Source organism: Elephantulus edwardii, unplaced genomic scaffold (assembly GCF_000299155.1).
Source record: "Elephantulus edwardii isolate Elephantulus edwardi_28Jun2011 unplaced genomic scaffold, EleEdw1.0 scaffold00060, whole genome shotgun sequence".
NCBI classification, from domain to species: Eukaryota; Metazoa; Chordata; class Mammalia; order Macroscelidea; family Macroscelididae; genus Elephantulus; species Elephantulus edwardii.
In genome coordinates, this window is record NW_006399810.1 from 1260374 (window position 1) to 1285226 (window position 24853).

Below are 24853 nucleotides of genomic sequence, written 5' to 3' on the forward strand. Positions count from 1 at the left end.
TGTAAATTAATGGGACTGAGTGATATTTGGAGTTTCATCTCTTCATGTATAGAAATACAACTCATCTAGATGACAGACATTTAAAAAACTTACACTGTCAGACTGTTTGCTCTGGTGACAGCCCCACACCCTCGCATGCTGTCTGGAACTCTCCATGGTGCTGAAGAGTTACTCCTGCCCATTTGATGGAGAACAGTTGTTTATTCAAGCTGGCTTTGAATGAAATCCATTAGAAGGCTGCCTCGGTTACCAAATAAAGTTATCTGAAGAATTTGTAACACACACTACAAAGGTGTTATTTTTTGCCCTTCAGTTATCAACCACAGTGCTCAGGCAGCTCAAAGAAGATTTTGGTGAAGAAATCTTCAAGTATTGACACAAAATAGAGGGTGACCTCTTTGGGAGATGGAGTTTGTAGATTTTCATTAGTAGTCTTCACAAACGAAGGAGAAAACAGAAGAGCGCAAAAACCATCCATGCATGAAACAGAGCTTTATAGACAACGAGCATTCCAGAAAAGTTCTTGATCTTATTGCAGAAAAATTCCTTAATGGAATTTTTGAACTAATGTTCAAAAGCAGCCAATCCACTTCCTCCCATCCACTGCATCCACTTTTCCACCAGACACTTCACACACTATGAGAACAGGTACACCTCCTAGCTCCAGCTTGCTTGCAGAACATGCTCACAGCAGAAAACTGGCTCTTGTGCCTTTCACAGATTATCTCCTTCTGGGGCTGAAACATTTAAAGAGCCGCATAACACCCAGTGATGTCATCTCTAAAGCAGGTCACAGTGGCTGCTGTATGCAGATGAAGTCCTTCCAGTGAAGTGTTTAGCAAAGTGATTTTCTTGAAAATCTATTTGCATTAAATAGTTTGATCTTCTACCAATACATTTAACCCTATCAGTACAGTATCATGAAAAGAAAATCAGTTTACTGTTCCCATACGAAAGAGTTATTTAAAGCTAAGATTAACTTCAGACTCTGCTTTCGGAAATGAATATTTGCAATTAATTTGTGGTGAATACAGTGAGATGGATCTTACACACTTGACCTGAGTGGTGGTAGAATCAAAGGTCTGTACACTCAGAGACTCTACTTCTAAAATATGATTAAGAAATTTTAGCAAGTTAAAAAGAAAGAAAAAGACTTATCAATCTTTTACAAATCAGTCCACAAAATTTAGATAGAAAGTTGTAAGGCAACTGTATTCAATTCCTATCAGTATTTAATTTAATGGGAGAGAGAGAAAAAAAATAAAGATGTGAAAAAAACTTACTAACCTATCCCTGAATGTAACTGAGTGTTTCCAATACTGACAGGAAAATTTTTTAAACTCATTATTTTTAGATGCTTTCTAACTCTAAATAAAGTAATAATTAAAATTTTAACCTATATTAGAATTAGTCTATGTAACAACAACATATTAGAATTACTCTATGCAAGTAACTGGTAATAACTTATAAATAGAAGTATTTTAAAAGGTGTACAATGAGAAATTATCATTTCTATTCTGTGGAATATTTTTTGGAACTATTTAGTCACTTTTGGAACTTTTAGTCAGAGTTAACATTCTTATCAGTTAATAGTTAAATTATGCAATTTCCTTTCATGCCAACTTTTTACTCTTCACAATGTGAAGAATTACCCAGGACAAATCTAATCAGGGCTTACAACCAACAAAATAAAATTCAGGATACTTTTGTACAATGCTAAAATATCCAAATGGAAATTGGAAGAAATAATCTCCTGAATGTTCTGGTACCAAGAAGATAAAGTCATGAAAGTTTTCTAAATAAAATCCATCCACTCATTCATTGCTATATCCTCCATTCAGTATTTTCTATATGTTAACAATAATAGTACTTTCCTAAGGTCTTTGTTTAAAATATCGATTTCCAGGTTCCCCTCCCCATCCTGCTAGGCTGATATCAATCAGAATTGAGGATAGATTCTAGGATCTAGAATATGTAATTTTTTTTACAAAAGTGCCAAGGTGATTCTTTTTTGGTAAATGCTGCATATAATCATATAAAATAAGAACATAAGTAAGACATATTTCTCATTATAAAAAACTAAATTACTGCTGCATAAAGTGCTGAGTGTTGGAAAACTCAAAAGGAATATATGATTAGGTATTATTGTCATGACAGGAGTCCAAAAGGAACACTGCATAGTGGAGTGGACTCGTGGGGAGGGATTGTATAACAAAGAAATAAGTTTCCCTTTGCTTTTCAAAGGAAAGAGTGAACTGGAGGGGAGAGCTGGGCAGGGAGAAAAGTACAACGATGAATCAATGGAAATCCAAAGTCTTTGTAAACTTTCATTAAAATTAATAATAATAATAAAAACAAATGAGCATAGGAAGCCAAAAATCATCTTCTGTCCATTCTTCTGTAGGCTCCACTTTGCTATAGAATAAGTATTCTGTTCTTACCCAAGGGTGAGTCTGGGGATTTTCTGTGCTACCTGTGACTATGTAGGTCTTCTTGATTCCACAGTTCAGTGGTTGTGCTGTTGTTGTTGTGTACTTTGGGGCTGGAACCGATCCAAAGCTGACTTTTCAGTGGGTTTTCACAGGCAATTAATTACATGGAAGAAAGAATATTGCCCATCTTTCTCCCATTTGGACAATTTACCTTTGAGTTGCCATGCAACTCAGAGTTATGTTCTCAGATTCAGATTCTATTGGAAATAAATTTTAATTTATTGGAAATAGATTTTAATTTCCTCTCTAAGTTCTCATAAAATTTCTTAAGTGATAATGTCATTAGGAGGTATTCATTGATTCTCTAAAATTCCCCCTTTTTTCTCTCCCATTCTAACCTAATCCTAAATGTAAAATATCTTAATAAAATTTGCATATGCATAATCTAGCCCTAACAAGATGGTGAATAAAAATAAGATGTAAAAAGATGTATTGTTATTGTTATGTGCTGTCAAGTTGCTTGTGACTCACAGTGACCCTGTGTACAATAGCTCTGAGCCATATTCTATCCTGAGACAATCTCATTGTCTTTGACAAACCTATTTCCATTACTCAGTTGCTGTATCAATTCTTCTCATCCAGGGTCATCTTCTCCTGCAATTGTCCCTTCACCCTTCCAAACATGATGTCCTTTTCCAAGGACTGGTGCTTCCAGGTGACATGCCCAAAGAATGTGAGATGGAATTTCAAAATCCTTGTCCCCAGAGAGCAACTTGTTTTTTACTCTCTCCAGGATGTTGTTGTTGTTAAGTGCCATCAAGTTAAGCACAACTCGTAGTGACCCTATGAGCAAAAGATCTGAACCCTGTTCTATAACTATAGTCATTTCTCTGATGTCTATAGAATTCCCAAAGACATATTGTTTAAGAAGTAGATGCCAATCCCGCTTCCAAACCTGTCTTAATCTAGAAATTCTACCAAACCCTGTCTACTATAAACATGTTTATTCTCTTGGCAGTCAATGGAATGTTCAATATTCTTCTCCAGTACCACAACTCAAAGGCATCAGTTCTGTATTTAGCTGATATTAAAGCATTATTGGATCATTTAGAGAGAAATTCCAGATTTGGGGAATTTTGTTTCAATAAGTACTGATTATAGAATGCTGTTTCCTGAAGAGCGCTCCATGGATCAACAGTCCAATAAGATCTTATATGGGGGGGGGGGCGTGAAAGGAGGATTTCCTAGTCAAAGAAGTTTGAAAAATATAAAAATATAAAATCAGAATGTTTCCCTGTTTCTGCAATAGGGATATAAATATATATATAGTCCTGAATATTCACCTATTTGGCAATTAATATCTATCCTATAAAACTGCCAAGAAAACAAACAGATTCATCTTAGAGAGGATTAAACCAGGCTGCTCCTTGGAGGCAAGGATTCTGGGGCTTCGTCTGACATACTTTGGACATGTTGTAAGGAGAGACAGATCCTTAGAGAGGGACATCATGCTGGGGAGAGTAGAGGGACAGCGCAGGAGGGGAAGACCCTCTATGAGGTGGATTGATTCAGTGACTGGGGTCTCAGGATGGGTGTGTCAGAGGCAATGAGATTGGCACAGGATAGAGCACGGTTTAGGGCTGTTGTACATAGGGTTGCTATGAGTCGCAAACGACTCGACGGCACATAACAACAACAACAACACAAAACTAACATTCTGAAAAAAAAATCTTTTCTGAAAGATGTTCCAGCAGCCATATTTAGAGTAAATCTCACATATGTAAAATAACCAAATTTTCTATATAGCTTATCTGTGAATTGTTATTATCACCTATAAGTTATTGGGACATCTGTTACAAGAACTTACATATGTGGGGAATTATCTAAGTTTTGCAAGGATAAGGGTTGTGGTTCATCATTTTTATCAGAGATGTGACACACAGTAGACACTCAGATATCTATTGAAATGGAGAGCAATCCTCATCTTCTCTTCCCGGACCCCCCAAAAGTGTCTAATTTATAAAGGGACAATCCAAAAGAGCTCCAGACCAGTGAGTCTTCCACATAAAAAGGTATACTGTAGGTGGCACATGCTCCATCACATCCACCTTCTCCTGAGTTCCTAAACTGTCTTTGCGATTCATCTTCCAGCAAAAGATGACTTGTGATAATGTAATAAGAGGTGCCTTCTAGATATGAATTATCTCACTTTGATTTTATCTCATCCAACTGCAAGAAGTTCAAGTAGGATTTGAAGAGGCTGTGGCACCAGGGATATCACTGCTGATGTCAGATGGATTTTGACTGAAAGTAAAGAATACCAGAAGAATGTCTATTTGTGCTATATTGTCTATGCAAAAGCATTTGATTGTGTGGATCATAATAAGTTGTGGGGGACATTGAGAAGAATGGGAATCTCAGAACACTTGATTGTGCTCATGTGAAACGTGGGCCAAGAGGTTGTGCAAACAGAGCAGGGGGACACGGAATGGTTTAGAATTGAGAAGAGAGTGTGGCAGGGTTGTATTCTCTCTCCATACCTATTCAATATATATGCTGATTAAGTTATACAATAAGCTGGACTCTATGAAGAAGAATGTAGCACCAGGATTGGAAGGACACTCATCAATAACCTGCATTATTCAGATGACGTAAGTTTGCTTGCTGAAAGTGAAGAGGACTTGAAGCACTTGTTGCAGATCAAGGAATGCAGCCTTCAGTATGGATTGCACCCCAATGTCAAGAAAAGAAATATTCTTACTACTGGACCAATAGGCAAAAACATGATAGATCGAGGGGAAATTGAAACTGTCAACAGTTTCATCTTGCTGAGATCCATAATTAACATATAATTGACACAAATAACATAAATAGCAACTTCGGTACCAGCAGTCAGGAAATAATGAGACGCATTGCACTCAGAAAATGTGCAGTTAGGGACCTTTTCAAATTATTGAGGAGCGGTGATGTCAGTTTGAGGATTAAGGTGCTTCTGATACAGGTCATGGTCCTTCAGATTACTTGCTATGCATCTGAGAGCTGGACAGTGAATCAGCATGACAGAAAAAGAATTGACACCTTTAAGCTGTGGTGTTGCAAAAGAGCACTGAACAAACATCCCATGGATGGCCAAGGGAACAAACAGCTTTGTATTGGAGAGGTCGCAGCCAGAGTGCTCTTTGGAGGAAAGAATGATGAGGCTTCACCTCACATACTTTGGACATGTTGCTAGGAGGTGCTATTCCTTGGAGAAGGACATGATGCTGGGAAGAGTGGGGTTGGTAAAGGAGAGGAAGATCCTGAACTGGGTGGATTGGTATGGTGACTGTCGCAATGGGCTCTTGTGTGTCAGAAGTGTGAGGATGGCACCAGATAGAACAGAGTTCAGATCTTTTGTTCATAGGGTCACTATGAATCATACTCAATAGCACCTAACAACAACAACAGGTGGGATCAGGAGACAATGGCTCTGAAAACCAGACTTGAGGTAAACTGCAAGGATAATATGATTTTCCTCAGCTGTCTTTATCAAAAGGAGATATTTAATGTCTTGTTGTACTTTTTTAGAATTAGTTTTCATTTAATCATTCATATGCATTTGTTTTACAATCTTATTTATAATATATGACTTTTTTTACATCTTATCAAGTATTCACTATACTTTGCCTGTCTTTTCACTCCACCCACCCTTCCTCTAAATTCTGCTTCCCTAGTAATTTTTCCTTCCTCCCTTTATTCCCTTACTCCCTCCTTTTTTTCTTTGTCTCATTCTATATCCACTTTTGGACAGCTATGGATGTTTAATTTTTTTTTATACTTATTGGTCAATACCTGTGGAAGCAGATGAATGAGTAAATGCTCACTGAATCGTCTGATTTTTATGCCATTCTGAAGACAAGCAATGTTTAATACTAACAGTCCCAGAAAATGTATTTTTTAAAAAAATTCAGTAATGAATAACATACTTGTTTTAAATTCTGTGAAAGAAAACAAAATTTTAGGTATGTTGTTAGGAGATGCCGTCCTTGGAAAAAGATTTTGTGTCATGTCAGTGAAAGAGAGGAAAACCCTCAATGAGATGGGCTGGCACAGTGACTAAAACAGGCTCAAGTATATCAGAGATGGTAAGGACGGCACAGGATAAGACAGGGTTCTAATTTGTTGTTCATATGACCTCTATGAGTGGTGATCCATGTGATAGTTACCTAATAACAACAATAATATGTAATCAACTGATATCCAATGACATATAAAAGAAGTTATGTCTATAGAATAAAGATATTTTACTTTAAAATGTTTCTTTTTATGCACACTGTCAAATAAGATTATTTTGCTACTATTTTAGGCACTACTGAGTCAATTCTAACTTGTAGTGATCTTTTCTAACAGGATGAAACACAACTAGCTCCAAGAATATCCTCCAAACCATTACCAATTATGAACTCATTGTTGTAACCAGTCTGTTAATTCATTTCATTGAGAGTCTTCCTCTACTTCACAGACCCTCTACACTAAGTATTATGTCCTCCCTAAAGGTTTGGACCCTCCCAATACCATGCCCCAAGTATGTGAGACAAAGTCTTGCCACTCTTGCTTCTAAGAAGCATTCTGGTTATTCTGCTTCCAAAACAGATTTGCTTGTTCTTCTGGAAGTCCAAAGCACGTTTAATATTCTCAGTCAAGACCATCATTCACACCAAATACCCAGTTGTTCTGTCCTAAGAACTGCACCTTGGTCTATGTATAGGGTCTACATGAGTGCTACTAAGTGTTTTGAAATTCCCAATTTATTATGATCTATACAGTCAGATGTCTTTGCATAGTCAATAAAAGGAAATAAACCTTTTTCTTAATATTCTTCACCTTTAGTCAAGATCCACCTGACATCAACAAGATCTTGTTCCACAGTCTCTGCTAAATCTGGATAAATACAACTTCTAAAAGTGAGTAAGAAAAACATCCTCAAAGACATTAGTTTGAAGAGATGAGATACATATTTGGTTTAATGTAAATACCAAGAAGTCTTCTCATTTTTATATATAGCGACTCAATTCTCTGAAACAAAATTTGAGACAAATAGAATGACATAGAGTGATGAATTGTGTTAGTTGGGATCTAAGAGGATGCAAGTCAGTTTCGATGCTGAAACCACTCATAAACAGTCTGCCATAATAGGGTAAATTGTCCCTGACCTAGACCCTGTCTAGGATATTAAATTACTAAGTACCACACAGGCTTTGCTTTCATATAATTTCACAGCCCTCAGGACTATATTGAAAGGGGTTCCAGGAAATCCTCATTTGGGATCTAAGTCTCTTCACCAATAATCATCCATGACTTTGTAACAAGACTTTCTTTCTTGAGTCATTAGAATTTTCTAAAATATTTGAAGTTAGAGATTGCAAATCTAAAGAAGGTTGAGAAACTTTAGGTGTAAGGAACCTTAGAATCTCAGTAAAAATGTCCCATTTGAATGGCAGGGTGGGACTGACTTTGGTGTATGATTTGAAAAATCTGGTAGGTTATTTAGCCATCCACTGCTGAATGTCCAACCGCTGTTACCAAAAGCCAGCTCTGTCCAAGCAAGGCTCCATGAACATGAGGACTTCACAACCTTCTCTCAGGGAAACCTGGGGTAATGATTTTGGCTGGCCCTGGCCCCAGCTCTGGAGCCTACTTAGAACTTTCCTTCCTCCTGTGGGGAGCAAAGCAAGGGCGATTTGCATGGGTTTGTGAAGCTGCTGCTCTGGGACTTTGCATACCTTCCTGGAGAGATAATGTGCTCCCCTAAATATGTTCTGGAATGTCCTGTTCTCACGACTGTGGAAAGAAGGAAAGTGACTTGGGTTTGCTCTAACGGCCGATTGTGGATGTGGGTTCTCAAAAGAGTCCTTTTCACTCAGAAGAAAAAGGACATATACTTGGCTCTCCCTTTGAAACTTGAAAACTGGTTTTCAATTGTTGCTGTTGGGTGCCCTCAAGTCAGAACTGATTGATAGCTAATCCTCCAACAGATTGTTAGAGGCAGTAAGTAACAAGAAGAGATTTCCCTTTCTTCCCTCTAAGAGCAATGGTGGGTGCAAGCTATGTGCCTTTGAAATTGCAGCAAGACTGAGTTTCTTACTACTAGGCCACCAGAGATCAGTATCAGGGAGCTCTGGTGGTTTAGTAAGGAAGGAGTAGGGTGCTACAAACCCAAAGGCAGGGGATTTGAATCCATCCAGTACTCCACAGGAGAAAGATGGGCAGCTTCCTCCAGTGCAAGTTATCACCTCTGAAAACCAACTGAAGGGTTAGCTAAACATCAATCTGGCAGCAACGAGTGTAAGATTTTGAGTGAAAGTGTTAGTTTACTCCACACTCAAAGTAAAACAAAACTAAACAAAATAACAACAACAACAAACCAAACCATGCAGGCTTACTTGTGATTATTTAGTAATCTTATATCTACTAAAATTGTAAATATTAACAATTTTACATTTTCCACCTATATAAAAATTCTATTTATACCTTTGACTAGAATCTGTCACTTTCCCAAACCCAGTGTAAAATTCTACAGAATCTAAGCTTCTTTTCACATTTTACAATCTCAGACAAGGATGACATAACCAGTAAACAAGGTTAGCATAGAATCATTTGTGGATTTTTTTGGTCCATTATTTTCTAATAATCTGTAGTAACCACATGACCAGAATAAAAATAAACTTGATTATACTTACTCACTAATCTCCTGTCTGTGGAAGATCATATAGAGATAAAATCTGGATGATTATGAGTAGATAGTTTTGTCCGTAATCTAGTTCCAATTTCCTAAAATGTGTATGCATGTGTGTATGTGCAAGTTTCTCATTTGATTCTAATGGATTCATTTGGTGAATCACAAATAGGGCTTGCATTTTCTGATCAGTTTGTTGTTGTTGTTAGGTGCCGCTGTGCCGAGTATTACCGATAGCGATCCTTTGAACAGCAGATCCGAGCCCTGTCCTAGCCTGTGCCATCCTCACACTTCCTGAGCCCATTGCTGCAGTCACTGTGTCAATCCATCCGGTTGAGGGTCTTCCTCTCTTACACTGTCCCTTCACCTTTCCAAGCACAATCTCCCTCCCCATGGAACAGCCTCTCAGTCAGATAGTAAGTCTAAATGTTCACTTCTCCTCTGGGAGCATTTTCTGCAGCACTGGAACACAGCTCAGCACAAGCCTTTAAGAGCAGATTTACACGGGGAGAGTTCTCACTGTTTACGGTTGCTGTTGTTATGTACTGTCAAGTTGGAACCAACTCATACTTGACCTCCAGCAGGGTTTCAGAGGCTGTAAATAGTGGAGGAGAACATTGCCCATCTTTATCCAGCAGAGCAGCTGGTGGATTCAAACTGCCTGCCTTTGGGTTGGCAGCACAACTCCTTACCACTAGGCCACTAGAGCCTCCTAATTGTTCTTAATTGTTCACTATAGATTAGTAAATAAACACAAGCAAGCCTATACTAATCTAGCTCCCAGTGTACTCCACTAAGAACTACACATTTGAAAAAAGGCTTTGGTTCTGAATGAAGGTACTTTGAGGTTGGGAGACAATCAGGTATCAACCATAACCAGTAACAAGGTTTGACGTGACAAAAAAATGTGAAATTGTTTACTACACATGCATAAATTAGTCTATGCTTATCTTGCTTATTAGATAATCCCACAGTCTGGAAGCCAAAGAGACTTGGACTAAGTCAGAGGCACAGCTGGTACACTAGGTCGGGATTGCTAGTCAAGCTCAACCTCATTTCAGGAGCCACACTGCCCCCTGTAGGCCAGATCAGGGCACTCTAGGAAGCAATGGGGGACAGAGGGTGAGGTAACTAAAGAGGGAGATGGAATCAATAACAGATATCTGTAAGACTGTCTTCCAAAAAGAGCAAAAACCTACCTGGATTTGTCTGCAAAGATGCACCAGTTGTCTGTGAAAAGGTGACCTGATCAATCTGGTAGTTTAGAATATACCATTGTAAAGGTTCTTTTTGCATACGGTATCTCTTCTGACAACTTAGATGTATCAATGCAAAAAATCTAAATATAGTAAGTATCTGATCAGATGAAATTGATTAATAAAAACATACAAAGCAGTTTCTATTATTGCCTTCTCTGTAATAACCAATATTTCTAAAAAAAAAAAAAAAGAAAAAAAAACTTTTCTCCCTTTCAGATCCAAAAGGACAGTTTTCCAATAACAGTAGGGGGCTCCAGTGGCTTAGTGGTAAGGAGTTGTACTATCAACCTGAAGGTACACATTTCAAATCCACCAGTTGCTCTTCTGGAGAAAGATGGGCAATCTCCTCCATGCTTGTTACGGCCTCTGAAACCCCACTGGGCGGTCAGCTATGAGTCAGGTGTGACTTGAGAGTATATGACAACAACATTGAAAATTACTCTTCCTAAAACAAATGTTTCTGAGATCACATGATGCATTTGGTATCAGGGTACTTAGTATGCAAATTACTAACCTAACTACTTAATATTATCTTCCCTCCTGTTGCTTTTTACCTTGGAATTGAGCAGCTAAGTCTTGAGGTTTTAATCAAAGAACATTGAATAAGGCAATCTATACAAATAAATGAGGATGACTTTTTCCCCTTTTCAATTATCTTGCTTCATGTTTATAGCTAGAAAATCAGAAAACATTCTTAGAATGCCTGAGCTGATGGTGTTCTCTACAATTTGACCATGTCTAAAAATTCACTCAAAGCTCGTTGGCTTTGGGTCATTGCAGACGCTTCCTGGAGGTCTCACAGGATATTCATTATGTAGGAGAAGATTGCCCATATTTTTCCTACAGAGCAGCTAGCAGATTTGAACCCATACCGTCGAGTTGGCAGTAAAACTCCCTATCCACCAGGCCACCAGAGGATAGATTTACTTCCACAGTACACTGAGACAGTGAAGCATTCAAGTGTCAGTCCAGTGAGTAGCAAGGACAGGTTAGTTATCTTTTTAAGGTTCACTTTTATAATCTGTAAAATGGAAATAGTAGTAATACCTCCTTTATATGGTCATTGAGAGGATTAAATGAGATAATCCACAGAAAGCTGACAAAGTGTCCCGCTCTTATTAGGACGATGACTCTGAGAGCTGGTACAAGCGCATGACTGTGGTCAAATACTTTCAAGTGGGGCTACTCTGAGAGCTGTAGTCACCAGTATGTTCGAAAGAGTCCAAGAAACACATGTGGGAGTGTCACTCAGCACACGGCACAGGGACCCACTCAATTAGGGGAACCGACAGCTGGTGCCTGTGGAATTTACCGCTGTTATAGGAAAGCAGGCAGGCAAGCCTCTGGCCAAGCCTAGTAGATGGAACTTAGGGACTTTGGAAGAGATGAGTAGCTTATATGATTAGAGAAGACAGATCATTATCTCAGCAGAAGAGTAGACTGCGGAGCCCCAGCCCAGACACCCAGCTCTGCCATCTTCAGGACCAAAGTCAGGCAGGACCCTGGCCTGGTGGCCAGCTCCTGGGAGTCACCTTATGGACAGCATTGGACTTAACTAAGGACTTGTAACACTGCAGGCCTAAACAGAGCCACTAATTGTTGGAGAAAGCTCATCTGTGTATGACAGACTTAGGCAATGTGATTTCCGTATTCCTCGTGCCCAGACTGGAAGTTCACACCGAGAGGTTGCCAAGTCTTCCCACCCAGTAGTGTGAACTCAATGAGCCCTCAGGGTATTCAAGGTGGGACAGCGTCACCTTCCTTTTATCTGGTGGCTCACCCCCACGTGAATTTTCATCCCTGGAAAATGTGAAGATAAATGCTATACAACGTCGCAGACAAAGTGATGGCCATGCGAGATGAAGTGACCTTAGCGATTCCGAACAACCGAAGAGAATGTTTTTAACGATCATGACCTTGTATTTCATGCATCTGCCAAGCCTGAGACTTGGACACTTTCCAACATCATTAATGTACATGTTTCATTTTGTACATTTAGGGCCGTGTTTCTGCCACCATCAATACCAAAGTCGTTATATTATCTGACCAATAACCTCTCCTGGGATGTTGGGTGGAGTTCCCCTGTGCTTTAACAGCTGATTCTGATGGTGCTCTTTGAGGATCTGTTTTACACCTCCTTTCCCCTCCTTTCCCCTGGCAGTCAGGAGCAGAGCTGTCCTCACCCTCTGAAAGGGCCTGTGATGGTGCAGGAGGCCCAGATGACATTCCCAATTCACTTGTAGGATTTTTTTTAAATCATATTTCTAGGGACACTTGAGAGGAAACAGCAGCTAAAATGGCTAAAGGACGTGGAGGCTAGCCTAAATTAAATAAATGAGATGATCCCTTAGGAAGGGATAGTATGTGTTTATGCATGGGGCGTGGGGGGGGGAGATGCTAGACTCAAAGAAGTACAACGACAAACTAGGATAAACTCTTCTAAGTTCTCAATAGGCTCAAAACTTCGACCACCACAAACCCACCCTGACATCATTCGCAATCTCTGGCCTCAGCAGCCCTAGGTATCGTCTGAATCAGGACTGCGAGAAAGCTCCTAGTAAATCCACCCTTTTGAATCCCAGTCAGGTATTTCGTTTCCACCACTCAAATAAAATCATCAAACTCATAATTTGCACCTTCTCCTCACTGCAAAGCATCCTAAGCACTTGATTTTCACGTTTGTACTCACAAATCACAAGTTTAGGCCAACTTGGTCCTTTTTCCAACATGGTTCCCCTACGCCCTCTAGCGATATTAAGGCTCATTACAAGAGCCATCCCACCACCGCAATCTCAAAAGCACAGATTCACTGAGCGTTCAATTTCCATTGTTAGCTAAAAAGACACTGTTAAAACCCACCATTACTATGTGCGCAGCTATCAAGTCAACTTGTTACCCTCTCTTTAGAGTCCATAACTAGGTAAACCTGTTGATTATATGTATAACATAATTGCCTGAAAGCATTGCAAACAAGGTAACATAGACTTGACCCCATTAAGACATTATATTGAAAGTTAATAAATCTTTACATGACTGAAAAGACATAGCCAATCAATAAAGGAAAATTTAACATTTTGAAAATAATATACTTGTATACTTACTTTCTCTTCCTGTTTTCAGCAATCCAGTAGCTGAATATAAAAGATCACAATCTCTAACTCCACAAAAACGTGTTTTACAGTAGCCTTATCATTACTTTCTCTCCATATTGTCTATTTTTATAACACAGAGGCTCTCAGCAGGTCCATTAATTCCTTAAGCCCAAACACAGCAGACTTTAAAAAAATGTAAAATTTATTTGCCAAGATTGAAAATTTTGTTTCTGGAATCTTCTAAAGAAAGAAAATCACACGTGGCAATGTCTGCCTCACATGCCAACATGGTAACACATTTCCATGAGATGAGCGAGCTGTCCCATCAGAGGGCATTTATATTCTCAGTACAGCCACCATCACATCCCATTCCCTGTCTGTCCCTGGGGTAACATACCTGACTCCATCAACACCTCAGCTACACTCCTGAATGTGAACACTTCCAATTCTCCCTGTAAAAGTCCTCATTCCAAGTCATCTTCACAACCAAGCTAATCTTCTGTCGTGTTAGCATTACTAAAAGGCCAGCGGGCACATAAAAGCAGCAGTCTGTCATTTCGTTTTTTTAAGGAAGGGAGGATCATCATTAATACAGGAATGAAAAGCCACCAAAAAAACCAGTTAATTTCAAAACCAATCTATTCCGTCCAGATTCAACACATTTCTCTTTGTGTTTCTGAGTTGTGCCTTTGTTTTGAGAAGACGCATTTCCCACCCCAGTGACACGGGTATGGAATAAGTATCCCAGCCCATCACCATCACAAACACCTGCACACAGCCTGCCTGTCCTCTCTGGGAACAAGTGTGCAAGGGGCATGTGGACTCACGGGTGTGCTGCTGGTGGAGAAGGTGTTCATGCTGACCGAGCTGCTCAGCTTGTCTGAGGACACGGATGGGGGCGATGGGCTCCACTTCTCCAGGGGGTCCTGCCGCTGCAGGTACTCCCTCCATGCTCGCTGGATACTGGAAAAAGAGCCAGCACACACAGGGTCACTCCTGGGACATCACAGATCTGGCCCAACATGGCCAGCGCTGGAGACAGAGAAAGTGTCATAGAAGATGACGCAAGGACTTAGACCATTTGGGTCCCTAATGAGGGATCTCTGTTTTTCTGGTTTAACTTTAACACACTTGACTGGGATAAATCAGTTGAAAAGAATCTCAGCTTAGTCAGGAAAACTCATCAGTCAAAGTCACACTAGTTCACACATGTAAATGTACTTTGATTTATGGGACATACAACTCTTTCAATTTCTCATCCCATATTTCAAAGGAGAATAAGAAATAGGCTGAGATGTTACTTATTCACTGATTCAGGACATGGTTCCTGAGGGACCTCTCTGCATCAGGGTAGCCACAGGCTCTGGACTGGGATTCTGAACTGTACAAGTCCAGGGGCACCATCTTCAAAGACATCAAGAACCAGGAGACCCTATGGTGTTGAGCCCAGTCTATTTGGCTAGGTTTAATGGCTTTGCTTTACGAGGGACAAGGTACTCAAGAGCCCTGTACTTGTGAATTTTGCATGCAGTGGAAGAGAAAAGGTAATGTATAATGCATAATGACCAGAGAAGAAAAAATATTGGAAAGTGTTAAACACTATCTAGATAGTTAAAGTAGTATATGATTAGGTGGTGACTTGATATATGATCCACGGCAAGTCTTTATTTCCTAAAATTTATATCAGCCCAGATATCTTGTTCTTAAGATAATGGAAACTTTTTTTTTTAAGTGAAAGGAGTGTTTTTCCTCCCATGACCTAGCCTCTAATCTCATTTTGGAAATTAACACTTCAGTTTCCCCAGGTGGTCAGTGAGCACAATCTAATGTCTCCTGGGGTTTAGCCAGACTTGCAGATCAATTGTTAGAAGTCAGCCTTATAGTTTAAAATAATTTCATTAATTTTACTAGCATCTCTTCCAGACACCTGAAAGCGTCAAATCTACTCTAATTCATCCACATACAAACTAAACATTAAAGTTGTTCCTATAAGAACAAGCCAATCTGCTAAAGTATCTGAGGCCCTTACTTTTGAAGAGTCAGAACACAAACATGCTACACAGCATGGAAGCTGCGTGTTTCCCCTGATTCATTAACTGCTCATGGCCTTAGCACTAGAGTCATTGCCTCACCTTCTTCCTTGAAGCCGATGGTGGATTCCAACAGCCTGCCTTTGGGTTGGCAGCATAATTATTTAACCACAAGGCCACCAGAGCTCTTTAATTTATTAAGAATTCATGAGACTTAAGGCAAAAGTGCAGAAACGGTAATGAAACAATACCTTTGGGTCAAAGGCCAGTGTATTGTGAATCTCTGGAATTAAGAGAGATTAAGGAGTTTAGACACTCACTCAAAACGCTCCAAGTGACTCTTCAAGGTTTGTGTAATATGTACAAAAAGAAGCTATGTTTTAGGTTTTATTCTTGAACTAAACTATATATATTCAGGCCCCATAAAAGCAGGGTCTGGCTCTACGTTGCTATGATCAGCCAATGTTTCATACACAATTCCTGCTCAAATTTATGTTGGATTTTGGGTTGTTGTTGTTTTCCTTTCATTAAAAAAAAATTAAGCAGTATCCTAAGGAAAGTCAGCTTGATAGTTGCTGCTGCTTCCCCCTGAGACAGCTTTACTAGGCAGGAACTAACTTTTGGGCACTGTCATTTCTACACGGTCAGAGGCACGTGGGGCTCTCCCACTTGCCTGCTCATTAAAAAGGGTCCTCTGATGGCATAACCCTAGGGAGCTGTGCACTCACCTCCTAGTAGGATGTAACTCACCAATGATTGATTCCAAGCGAGAATGACGGACAATCTTGTCCCATATAATTTACAGTCTAACTAAATTTACTAAAATTATTTATGATGCACTGCAATCCCAAAGACACGCAGCTGCTACATGGGGGGAAAAGATGGACATCTGCCACCACGTGATTTATTGCCCCTGTAAACCTGGTAGAGGGTAAGCTATGAGTTGGTTCCAACCAATGAAGTTGTGGCTTTTTCTTACAGAAAATACAGAAAAGTAACCATCGTTAGATTGGTTGAATTTTAACGTGTTGACCACACGGGGGCAGTATGACACCTTTAAAGGATCAAACTAAATTGGCAAACTTGAAGCGTCAAGGTGTGCAAAGGTGAATTTGAATTAAGTATCCTTTTCTGTAAGGACATATCAATTTTTTTCTTAATTCAGAAGCAACATATTTACTTCCAAGGAGATAAGAAACTATGATAACGTTGTTGTGTACCATGAGTTGGAACCAACCCATAGCTGACCCTCCAGCAGGTTTTCAGAGGCAGTTGATCGCACAGGAGGAGATTGTCCATCCTTCTACAGGACAATATTATATAACTTTAAAGTGAAAATCACCTCTTAGCCTACTCACTTCTTTAATATAAGAAACACTTTGTTTTAAACATTTACTTTACTGTGCTTATCCACACATACAGAATTAGTTATACTTCATTGAAAACATTACACTATGCTTGAACCTTTTAAAAATTTATTTTTATATGTTACGACATGTATGTCATCCGTGCTCGGAGAGTTGGAACCCACTCTTAGCTGACCCCCCAGCAGGTCTTCAGAAGTCCGTTAGACTTTCTATGGTAGAGCCTCTGGTGGATTTGAACTGCCAGAGAAGTATGGTTTTTTGGGTTTGATCGCCCACACTATGTCACCAGTCTTTAAATGAGTGCTAGAGTTATAACATGGCAAGCCCACAGTGAGTGTTTTATGGAACTCATGGGCTTGTGTCAAGAAGCTATGCTGCCAAGTCAAAGGAAATAATTTGCATCTAGTAGTTGCTCTGTGGGTGAAAGATTGGCAAGCTCCTTCTATGTAATGTACTGCCTCTGAGAACCTGCTGTAGAGTCAGTTAGGAGTAATTTCCAACTCTCTGGCTGTGGCGTCAGAACACCCCAAAAAACCTGGCTTGGAAATTGGCTTTTCTAGCCGTTGTGTTAGCCCTTGTTGGGGGGCATGATGTCTAGCTACCTTAATGGCAGACACATGGTCTTGCAAATCATCAATAGATGTGGGGCCAATATAATGATTCTTTGAACACTGTGTGAGAAACGGTGGTGGAGAGACTCTGGCACTGCTGTGAAATAACCACGGCAAGATGTAATCAGAGGAACCATGGAGATAGAACTACAGTTAAAGGTCTTGCTTGCTGAATGACTGAAGGAAAAGCTAGCTTGTAGCTGCTCTGAGATAAAGTTTGCTGGATGATTGAGGAAACCAGAGGCTTCTTTCATCTGTGCTGCTGAACTGAACCTGACCTTTCACTAATTGAGAAATTGGGTCTTGCTGTTAATCTGGCTTGGGACTGCTGAACTAAACCGGAACTTGCATTGTGTTATTCTTTGCCTCCCCGACTCCCAACCTATTTGCTAATAAACTTCATAACTGTGAGTAAAGTCTGTGAATCATGTTGCAATGAACATCAAATCCAATGATTGGTGCCAGGAGCATGTAGAGTGCCATATCTGACCATGTAGCTATTTTATGATACTATTGATGTTATTGATAGGGACAGTTCCCCTTTATGAAGTGGGCAGAGGCTAGACTCAGCCACTCCCATATAACAACAATAACTAAGCTGTCACACTACATTGATAAATGGTGGCACCAGGATATTATTACTTCCATATCATAAAGAAGTGTGTCCATCACATACCATTTACTCTCCTTATACCACTTGGCCTTGGGAGATTAAAGTATTTTCATAAGGAGCTCTCTGAATACCATCTCCAGATGCTATTTTACTGTAAAAGAAAATTAGGAAGAAACATGCAAAAACCTATGGTCACAAGGAATTACAGCTCTTACGCTTTCCATAGGTTTGCTGCAGTTCCTGCTAGCAGGTCTCCTTTGGAGCTGTGGGACAAATCCATCTCACCAGCTACTCTAAGACATTTTTTTAAATTAAACAATGCTCTTGATACAATTATTTAAGAAATTGTAAGAGAGCATATTTTACATGTTTCCAGATTTTGAACATGGAGCTCTGGTGACCTATCTGGAGGGAGTTGCACTATCGACCAAAAAATAGTTAGAGTTTACCAGCATCAAAGTGAGAGAGGGATGGGCAGTCTCCTCCCCTGCAATGTACAGCCTCGAACACCCAATGGAGGGCAGCTCTGAGTTGATTCCTACTTTATGCAATAAGATAATAACAATATTTTCTTTTTCCCCCAGTGATAATGAATTATTTTTTTTTAATTTTAATGAAGTTTACAGAGACTTTGGATTTCTATTCATTCATTGCCCGTTTCTCCCTGTCCACGCCTCCCCCCAATTTGCTCTTCTCTTTAAAAAGTAAAAGAAAAATTTCTTTCATTGCTATACAATCTCTCCCCACAAGTTCACTCCACTATGCAGCTATTCTGGACCCCTGTCATGACAATAATCCTAATCACATATCCCTTTTAAACAGTTCTCTCCCTCATCTGTTTCAATACAGTATACATTATTTATCCTATCTTTCTCAGTTTCCCCCTACCCCGATGTCAGTCCCACTTTACAATAGGGGCACTATGCAGTATTTCTCCTTTTGTGACTGAAATATTTCACTCAGCATAATGTCCTCCAGGGTCACCCATTTTGAATCTTTCCTGAGTTCCTTGGTTTTCAATGCAGGGTAGTATTCCATTGTGCGACTATACCAGAGCGTCTCCATCCATTCGTTTTTTTGATGGGCACTTGGGTTGCTTCCAACTCTTTGCTATTGTGAACAAAGCATCAATAAACCTGGGTGTGCATGTATCTTTTTGAGTGGCGGTTATGGTTTATTTAGGGTAGATTCCCAGTGAATATTTTAAGGTTTGTGTAACCTTACTGTTCAGTCTTTCTCCTGCAGAGCTGCTGAACAGGTTTGAACTGCCAACCTTTCAGTCACCAGCTGAGCACAGAAGCTTTGGGCAATCAGTACTCTTTGAATTCTTACTATTATGCATAATATTTTCATTCTTTAATGCAATAAACATCATTTTAATTTAATGCTTTCCAAAGTTATGTTAAGGAATAACAATATTTTGAAATAAAATAAAATACAGGGGTTTACTTTGAAAGTGAAACATCTTCGGTACTTTTCCCCTCACTACATCAATTTCTATTTATTTTCTCCCACACAATGGTAGGAGTTTGACAGTCTTTCACCTGCTGAGCAGCTGGTGAGCTCTGACTGCCTTTGGTTTGGCAGCAAAGCTCCTTACTGCCAAATGGTTGTATGAAATACAACATAAATGAAAGGTGATATAAAGCAATGTATATGAATAAAATATACCATAAAGGTATTAGTGTATGAAAATCAATAAAAATAGGGGGGAAAAATAAAGTCCTGGAAAGGGAAGGAAAAAACAAACACTCACTGTTCAAATCCATCACCTGCTCCATGAGAGAAAGATTGGTAAGCTCCCCCTGAGATTTGCTGCCTCTGGAATCCCACTGAAGGGCTAGCTATGAGTAGATTCCAACTCTATGGTACACAACCATAACCTGTAGCAGGGATGGTGTATCTTGCCTGCCTCTGCTCTCTCCCTTCCTCTCTGTCTCTCCCTCCCTTCTTTCCTATCTCTTGGCTTTAGCTGTCCTCACATAACACAAGACAACCTATGCAGTACTAGTTTCTTGCAAGCACAGAGTACAAGTTGTACAAGCTTGTAGATATTGTACGGTTTGATGATATGTTCTACTTGATTGTTTTCTTCAAGTGTCTTTTTAAGTCTGTGAGGGCAGCTGCATAAACTTTAGGTGCCCTCAAGTGGCAAAACTTCACTTTTTTCAGATGAGTTCTTTTGAGAGCTGCCTGCTTTGGGAAGACTTGAAAGAGTCCACTGTTTTAATTAGGCCTTGGAGACAGGTTAGGGTCAACTATGAGTCAGTTTCCACTGAAGTTATTAAGTGATTAAGATTTGTTAGTTGAATTGTTTATGTGTAGCTAAGATCCTACTGCCATCACGTGGGTTCTGACTCACCAGGGACCCTCTATTGGATTTCTGAGGCTGTAAATCCTCATGCTCACTGCCATCATGTTGGTTCTGACATATGAGGACCCTCCATCAGGTTTCTGAGGCTGTAAACCCCAAGATCCCACTGCCGTCACGTTGGTTCTGACTCACGGAGACCCTCCATCAGGTTTCTGAGGCTGTAAATCTGTATGGAAGCTCTTGTCTCATCTTTCTTCCGATGGCGGATTCAAACCACTGACCTTTTGGTCAATACCTTGACATGTATTCAGTTCAATTTTGTATCTTGACAAAAACATAGCCAAATTCCAACAAGAAGGAGCTACATGCAGTTGGCAGTTTCCCCCAGAAATCACCATGTCTCCAACATGCTCTAGTTTTTGCAGACCTTCTAACCCTTGACTTCAGTTCTCTACTCATTGGATTTGGGATTGCTTTTGTGAGATGTCACCGAATACTCATAGCAACCCTATGAACAATAGATTTGAACCCTGCACTGTCCTGGGGTACCCTTGCCATCACTCATCTTAATAAATAATGGTCTTTCTCTTCCTCTGACTCTGTCCACCTTTCCTAGCACGAATCCTTTTCCCAAGGACTGGTCACTCCTGATAACCTGTCCAAAGTATGTGAGATGAAGTTTTACCATCTTGCCTCTATAGAGCATCTGATCGCACTTCCTCCACGAGAGATGCATTTCTTCTTTTGGCAGTACCATTCAGTACTCTTCTCCACACCACAATATAAAGGTACTGATTCTTCTTCTGCTATCCTATTCATTAGCTAACTTTCAGATGCACAGGAAGTACTTGGAAAAGACCCATGGCTTGTACCAGGCACACCTTAGTCTAAACTCACATCATCGCTCTTTAGCACTTTGGAGAGGTCCTTGACAGAAGATTTTTCTCAACACATCTTTTGATTTTTTTTAACTACTGTTACAATTGATGTTGACTGTGGATCTGAGTAAAATGAAAAGGTTGGCACCTTCAATCTTTTCTTTATCTCTCTCTATCATGATGGTTATTGGTCCAGTGATGAGGGCTTTTGTATTCTTGATGTTGAGATGTAACCCATATTACAGGCTATTGTCTTTGATCATCTGTAGCAAGTACTTCAAATCCTCTTAACGTTAAAACACACACACAAGGTTGTGTCATCTATATAATACAGTTTTTTTGATGAGTCTTCCTCTAATCCTGATGCTGCATTTTTCTTCACAGAGTCCAGTTTCTTGAATGATTGCTCAGTATCCAGATTTAATAGGAACTGTGAAAGGGTATAACCCTGACCCACAATTTTCTTGATTTCTAACCATTGTGTTCCCTTGTTCTGTTTGGACAATTGCTTCTTGGTCTATGGTTTTGCAGGAACATAATTAACTGTTCTGGGATTCCCATTCTTCTCAATGTTAGCTATAGTTTGTTATGATTTACACATCAAAACAATCAATAAAAGTATTTTATTTTTACGCATATTGCATGGAAACAGATGAGGGAGAGAACAGTTTAAACACGATACATGATTGCGTAGAATGGTTACGACAAGAGTCCAGAATGAAGGCTGCATAGTGGAGTGTACTCGGGGGTGGGTGGGATTATATACCAGTGAAAGGATTTTTCTTTTACTTTTCAAGAGAAGATGGAACTGAGGGGGGGGGCAGGAGCAAGGAGAAAAATGCAACAATGAATGAATGAAAATTTAAAAGCTATGTAAACGTTCATTAAAATTAATTTAAAAAAGAAAAAAATGTTTTATTTATTTTATTGACTCGCTGTGTTGCAAGTTGGTATTGGGGATCCTGTGCTTTCATTTTTGACACATGTGTAAGAATCATGAATTCACGCTCCCCTGGATCGTTCAACATGTTCTCCCACCACCAATCATGACATACTTCTCTATCAACAACCTCTAACTCCCTTCCAGGTGGGGATTTGAACAGTAAGAGTCGTGGTTCTGTAACCTTCTTTTCTTTGAGATATCTGGGAAGGAACTTTCAAAATAAAACAAATGAAAGACTATTGAACCTGAAGAAGAAAATAGCAGCCCTTTTCTCCTATTACTGCGGAGTCAAAACCAGCTCACGATCTGCCTTCGGGCGGGTCTGAAGTTTTAAATTGCATGAGAGGAGATTGCTCATCTGCCCATGGAGCCACTGGCAGATTAGAACCAGCAGAGGGCTGCTTTGGGTTATCAGAGCAATTCTACAGATTACAAAACCTACAGATTACACTACCAGCAGACCTGGGACAGTACAAAACTGTGCAAAAAGAAGAAAAATTAGTTTAGACAACGACGAACACCTCTTTTCCAGGTTGTCCTTTTCTCTCACTAAATTATAAAATCCTTGAGGGAAATGATCATGTATCTGCATCACTATTGTGATGCATAGCGTTCTGGGAAGCAGGTGATTAACAAATGCGTTCTTCTAACATTTGTATCTCAGGCAGTCTCCTAAGTGTTCAAAGAAAATGTGTTAATTCCTGGGAGAATATCTAGGAATTGAACTTGCTTTGAGCAATAGAAGAATTTGGCCAGAACTCTCTCTCATACAGTGAGATACATACTCATAGGCCTGTACTTGGCTTATGCACAAAATGAGGGTAAAACAACTTTTCAAGGAATAGAGAATATAATATTTCAGTCACTAAACACTATGCTTAAAAAGAATAGAAGTCCTTACTTATGTACTTAGAGAAAAAAAATGTGTCCCATCCAAGTACTAACCAGGCCCATCCTGAGGTGATCAGATGAGATCGAGCACATTCTGAGAAGATGGATGGGGTCACGGTGGGCATAGTTCAGTGGTGATTATTTTTATAAAACACAGTGTAGGATAATATAAAAAGCAATGCGAATGAAGGAAAGTGGGAAGCATGTATACAAACTTTGTATGCATCCCAATACAAAAGAAAATTTTTTTTAAAAAGAAAAAGATGTGTCTCTCAAACATTCTCAAAGTAGAAATCTAATAGATAAACTATCCTGGATTCCTAAGGCTCCTTCCTACACATATTTTTACTAGCCCAATTTGGCATACAAATGTATTTGGGGGGAATAATTAGACAGTGTGAGTAATTAAGTGGCATGCACTTCCTAAGCAACATGCCTCGGAAACTCTATGAACTTTGAGAAATGACGATAGTTACAGAAAGGTCTTTTTCTCTTAGTGTCTCTAAGAATTGTGCTTGACTCCACAACAATGAACAAAAACAAAAGCAACATTAATAAATTAGATTGACATAGTTATATAATAATGCACTTGTTGTTATAAACCAAAATGGATATTAATGATCAAATGATATTGAAAGTATGCTGTAATAAAGCAAAATGAGTATTATTGGTCTAATGTCATTGCAATTATAATGTTTTGTGGTTTATTTTGTATTTTCTTTTATTTGATTTGTTTTTCATTGGTTTTCATGTAATCATTTGATATATGTTGCATTGCATTCATGTACATTGTGTTTTGTACAATCATTAATACACATCGCACTTTATATCACTAAATCAATGCCTTTTTATCACTCCATCTCACCAAATTCCCATTGCCTGTAATTATGTTACAAAACAAAATGTGCATGAATTATTGAATGAAAATCAATAAATAGGCAGATATTATGAAAACTCAATGAAGTTGTACAACTCAAGGCTCCCCTTATTAGTGTGATTTTATTCTAAGGAGATACTTGGTTTGAGCTTTCTTTTTAAAATAACGAATGACTGCAGATAAACTCAGATATATGGGTTTGTACATGTGTGTGACTGTGTGTGTAGACAGTCTCCCTGACAATTTCCTGTAAATCTGCAGGGAAGGAAAAGTAGACGTGAAAGAAGCGCAGACGGCAGCCACATGAGTTCTAAGGTGATTCTGACCCGCCCCTGACCTGCTTCAGTTGCATCCCGTCTCATTCTAGGTCTTATCGGTTCCATTTTTCTTATTGTTGATATTTGGTTAGCATTATTTTTATGCATCCAACATTTGTACTGCTTGAAGGCAGTTTACATTTTGTGAGTCAAAGAAAGAAAAAGAACAAGATAAAGAAATGCTTGTCTTTCAAGAGAAGTTGACAATGGAAATAGGGAGGAAATGAATAGAAAGAATATGTGCGTCATAAAGAGATGTCCCTGGGTATGACTAGCCAAGCCAGTAAAATAAAAGAGAGTGAAAACGCTATAGGATTTTGAAAGACCACAGTTTACCTGAAATGGGAAAAATCAGAAGCTGTGAAAAGATGGTGATCACACAGTTCCCTACACTGCACGGTAGATGGTGCTGTCTGCCCAGAGAGCCTGTCTTACTGCCTGGAACAGGGAGTCTGTCATGGACAGCCGGTAATGCACACTCAAGAAACGCACTTAGATATGACAGGGAGAAGTT

At 39.4% G+C, this 24853-nt stretch overlaps 1 protein-coding gene across 5 annotated transcripts in view; it reads right to left on the reverse strand.

Moving 5' to 3' along the window:
- The window catches only part of SCHIP1 (schwannomin interacting protein 1), a 1325222-nt gene that overhangs the window by 997466 nt on the left and 302903 nt on the right, over nucleotides 1-24853 (reverse strand). For 3 of the 5 annotated variants that reach the window (XM_006887639.1, XM_006887638.1, XM_006887637.1), the window contains exon 1: nucleotides 94-220. In XM_006887639.1, the coding sequence (XP_006887701.1) occupies nucleotides 94-156 (63 nt within the window). In that variant the 5' untranslated portion in view covers nucleotides 157-220. Of the gene's footprint in view, nucleotides 1-93; nucleotides 221-14325; nucleotides 14462-24853 lie in introns of those variants that run through there. The other 2 variants (XM_006887636.1, XM_006887635.1) reach the window with 1 other exon arrangement.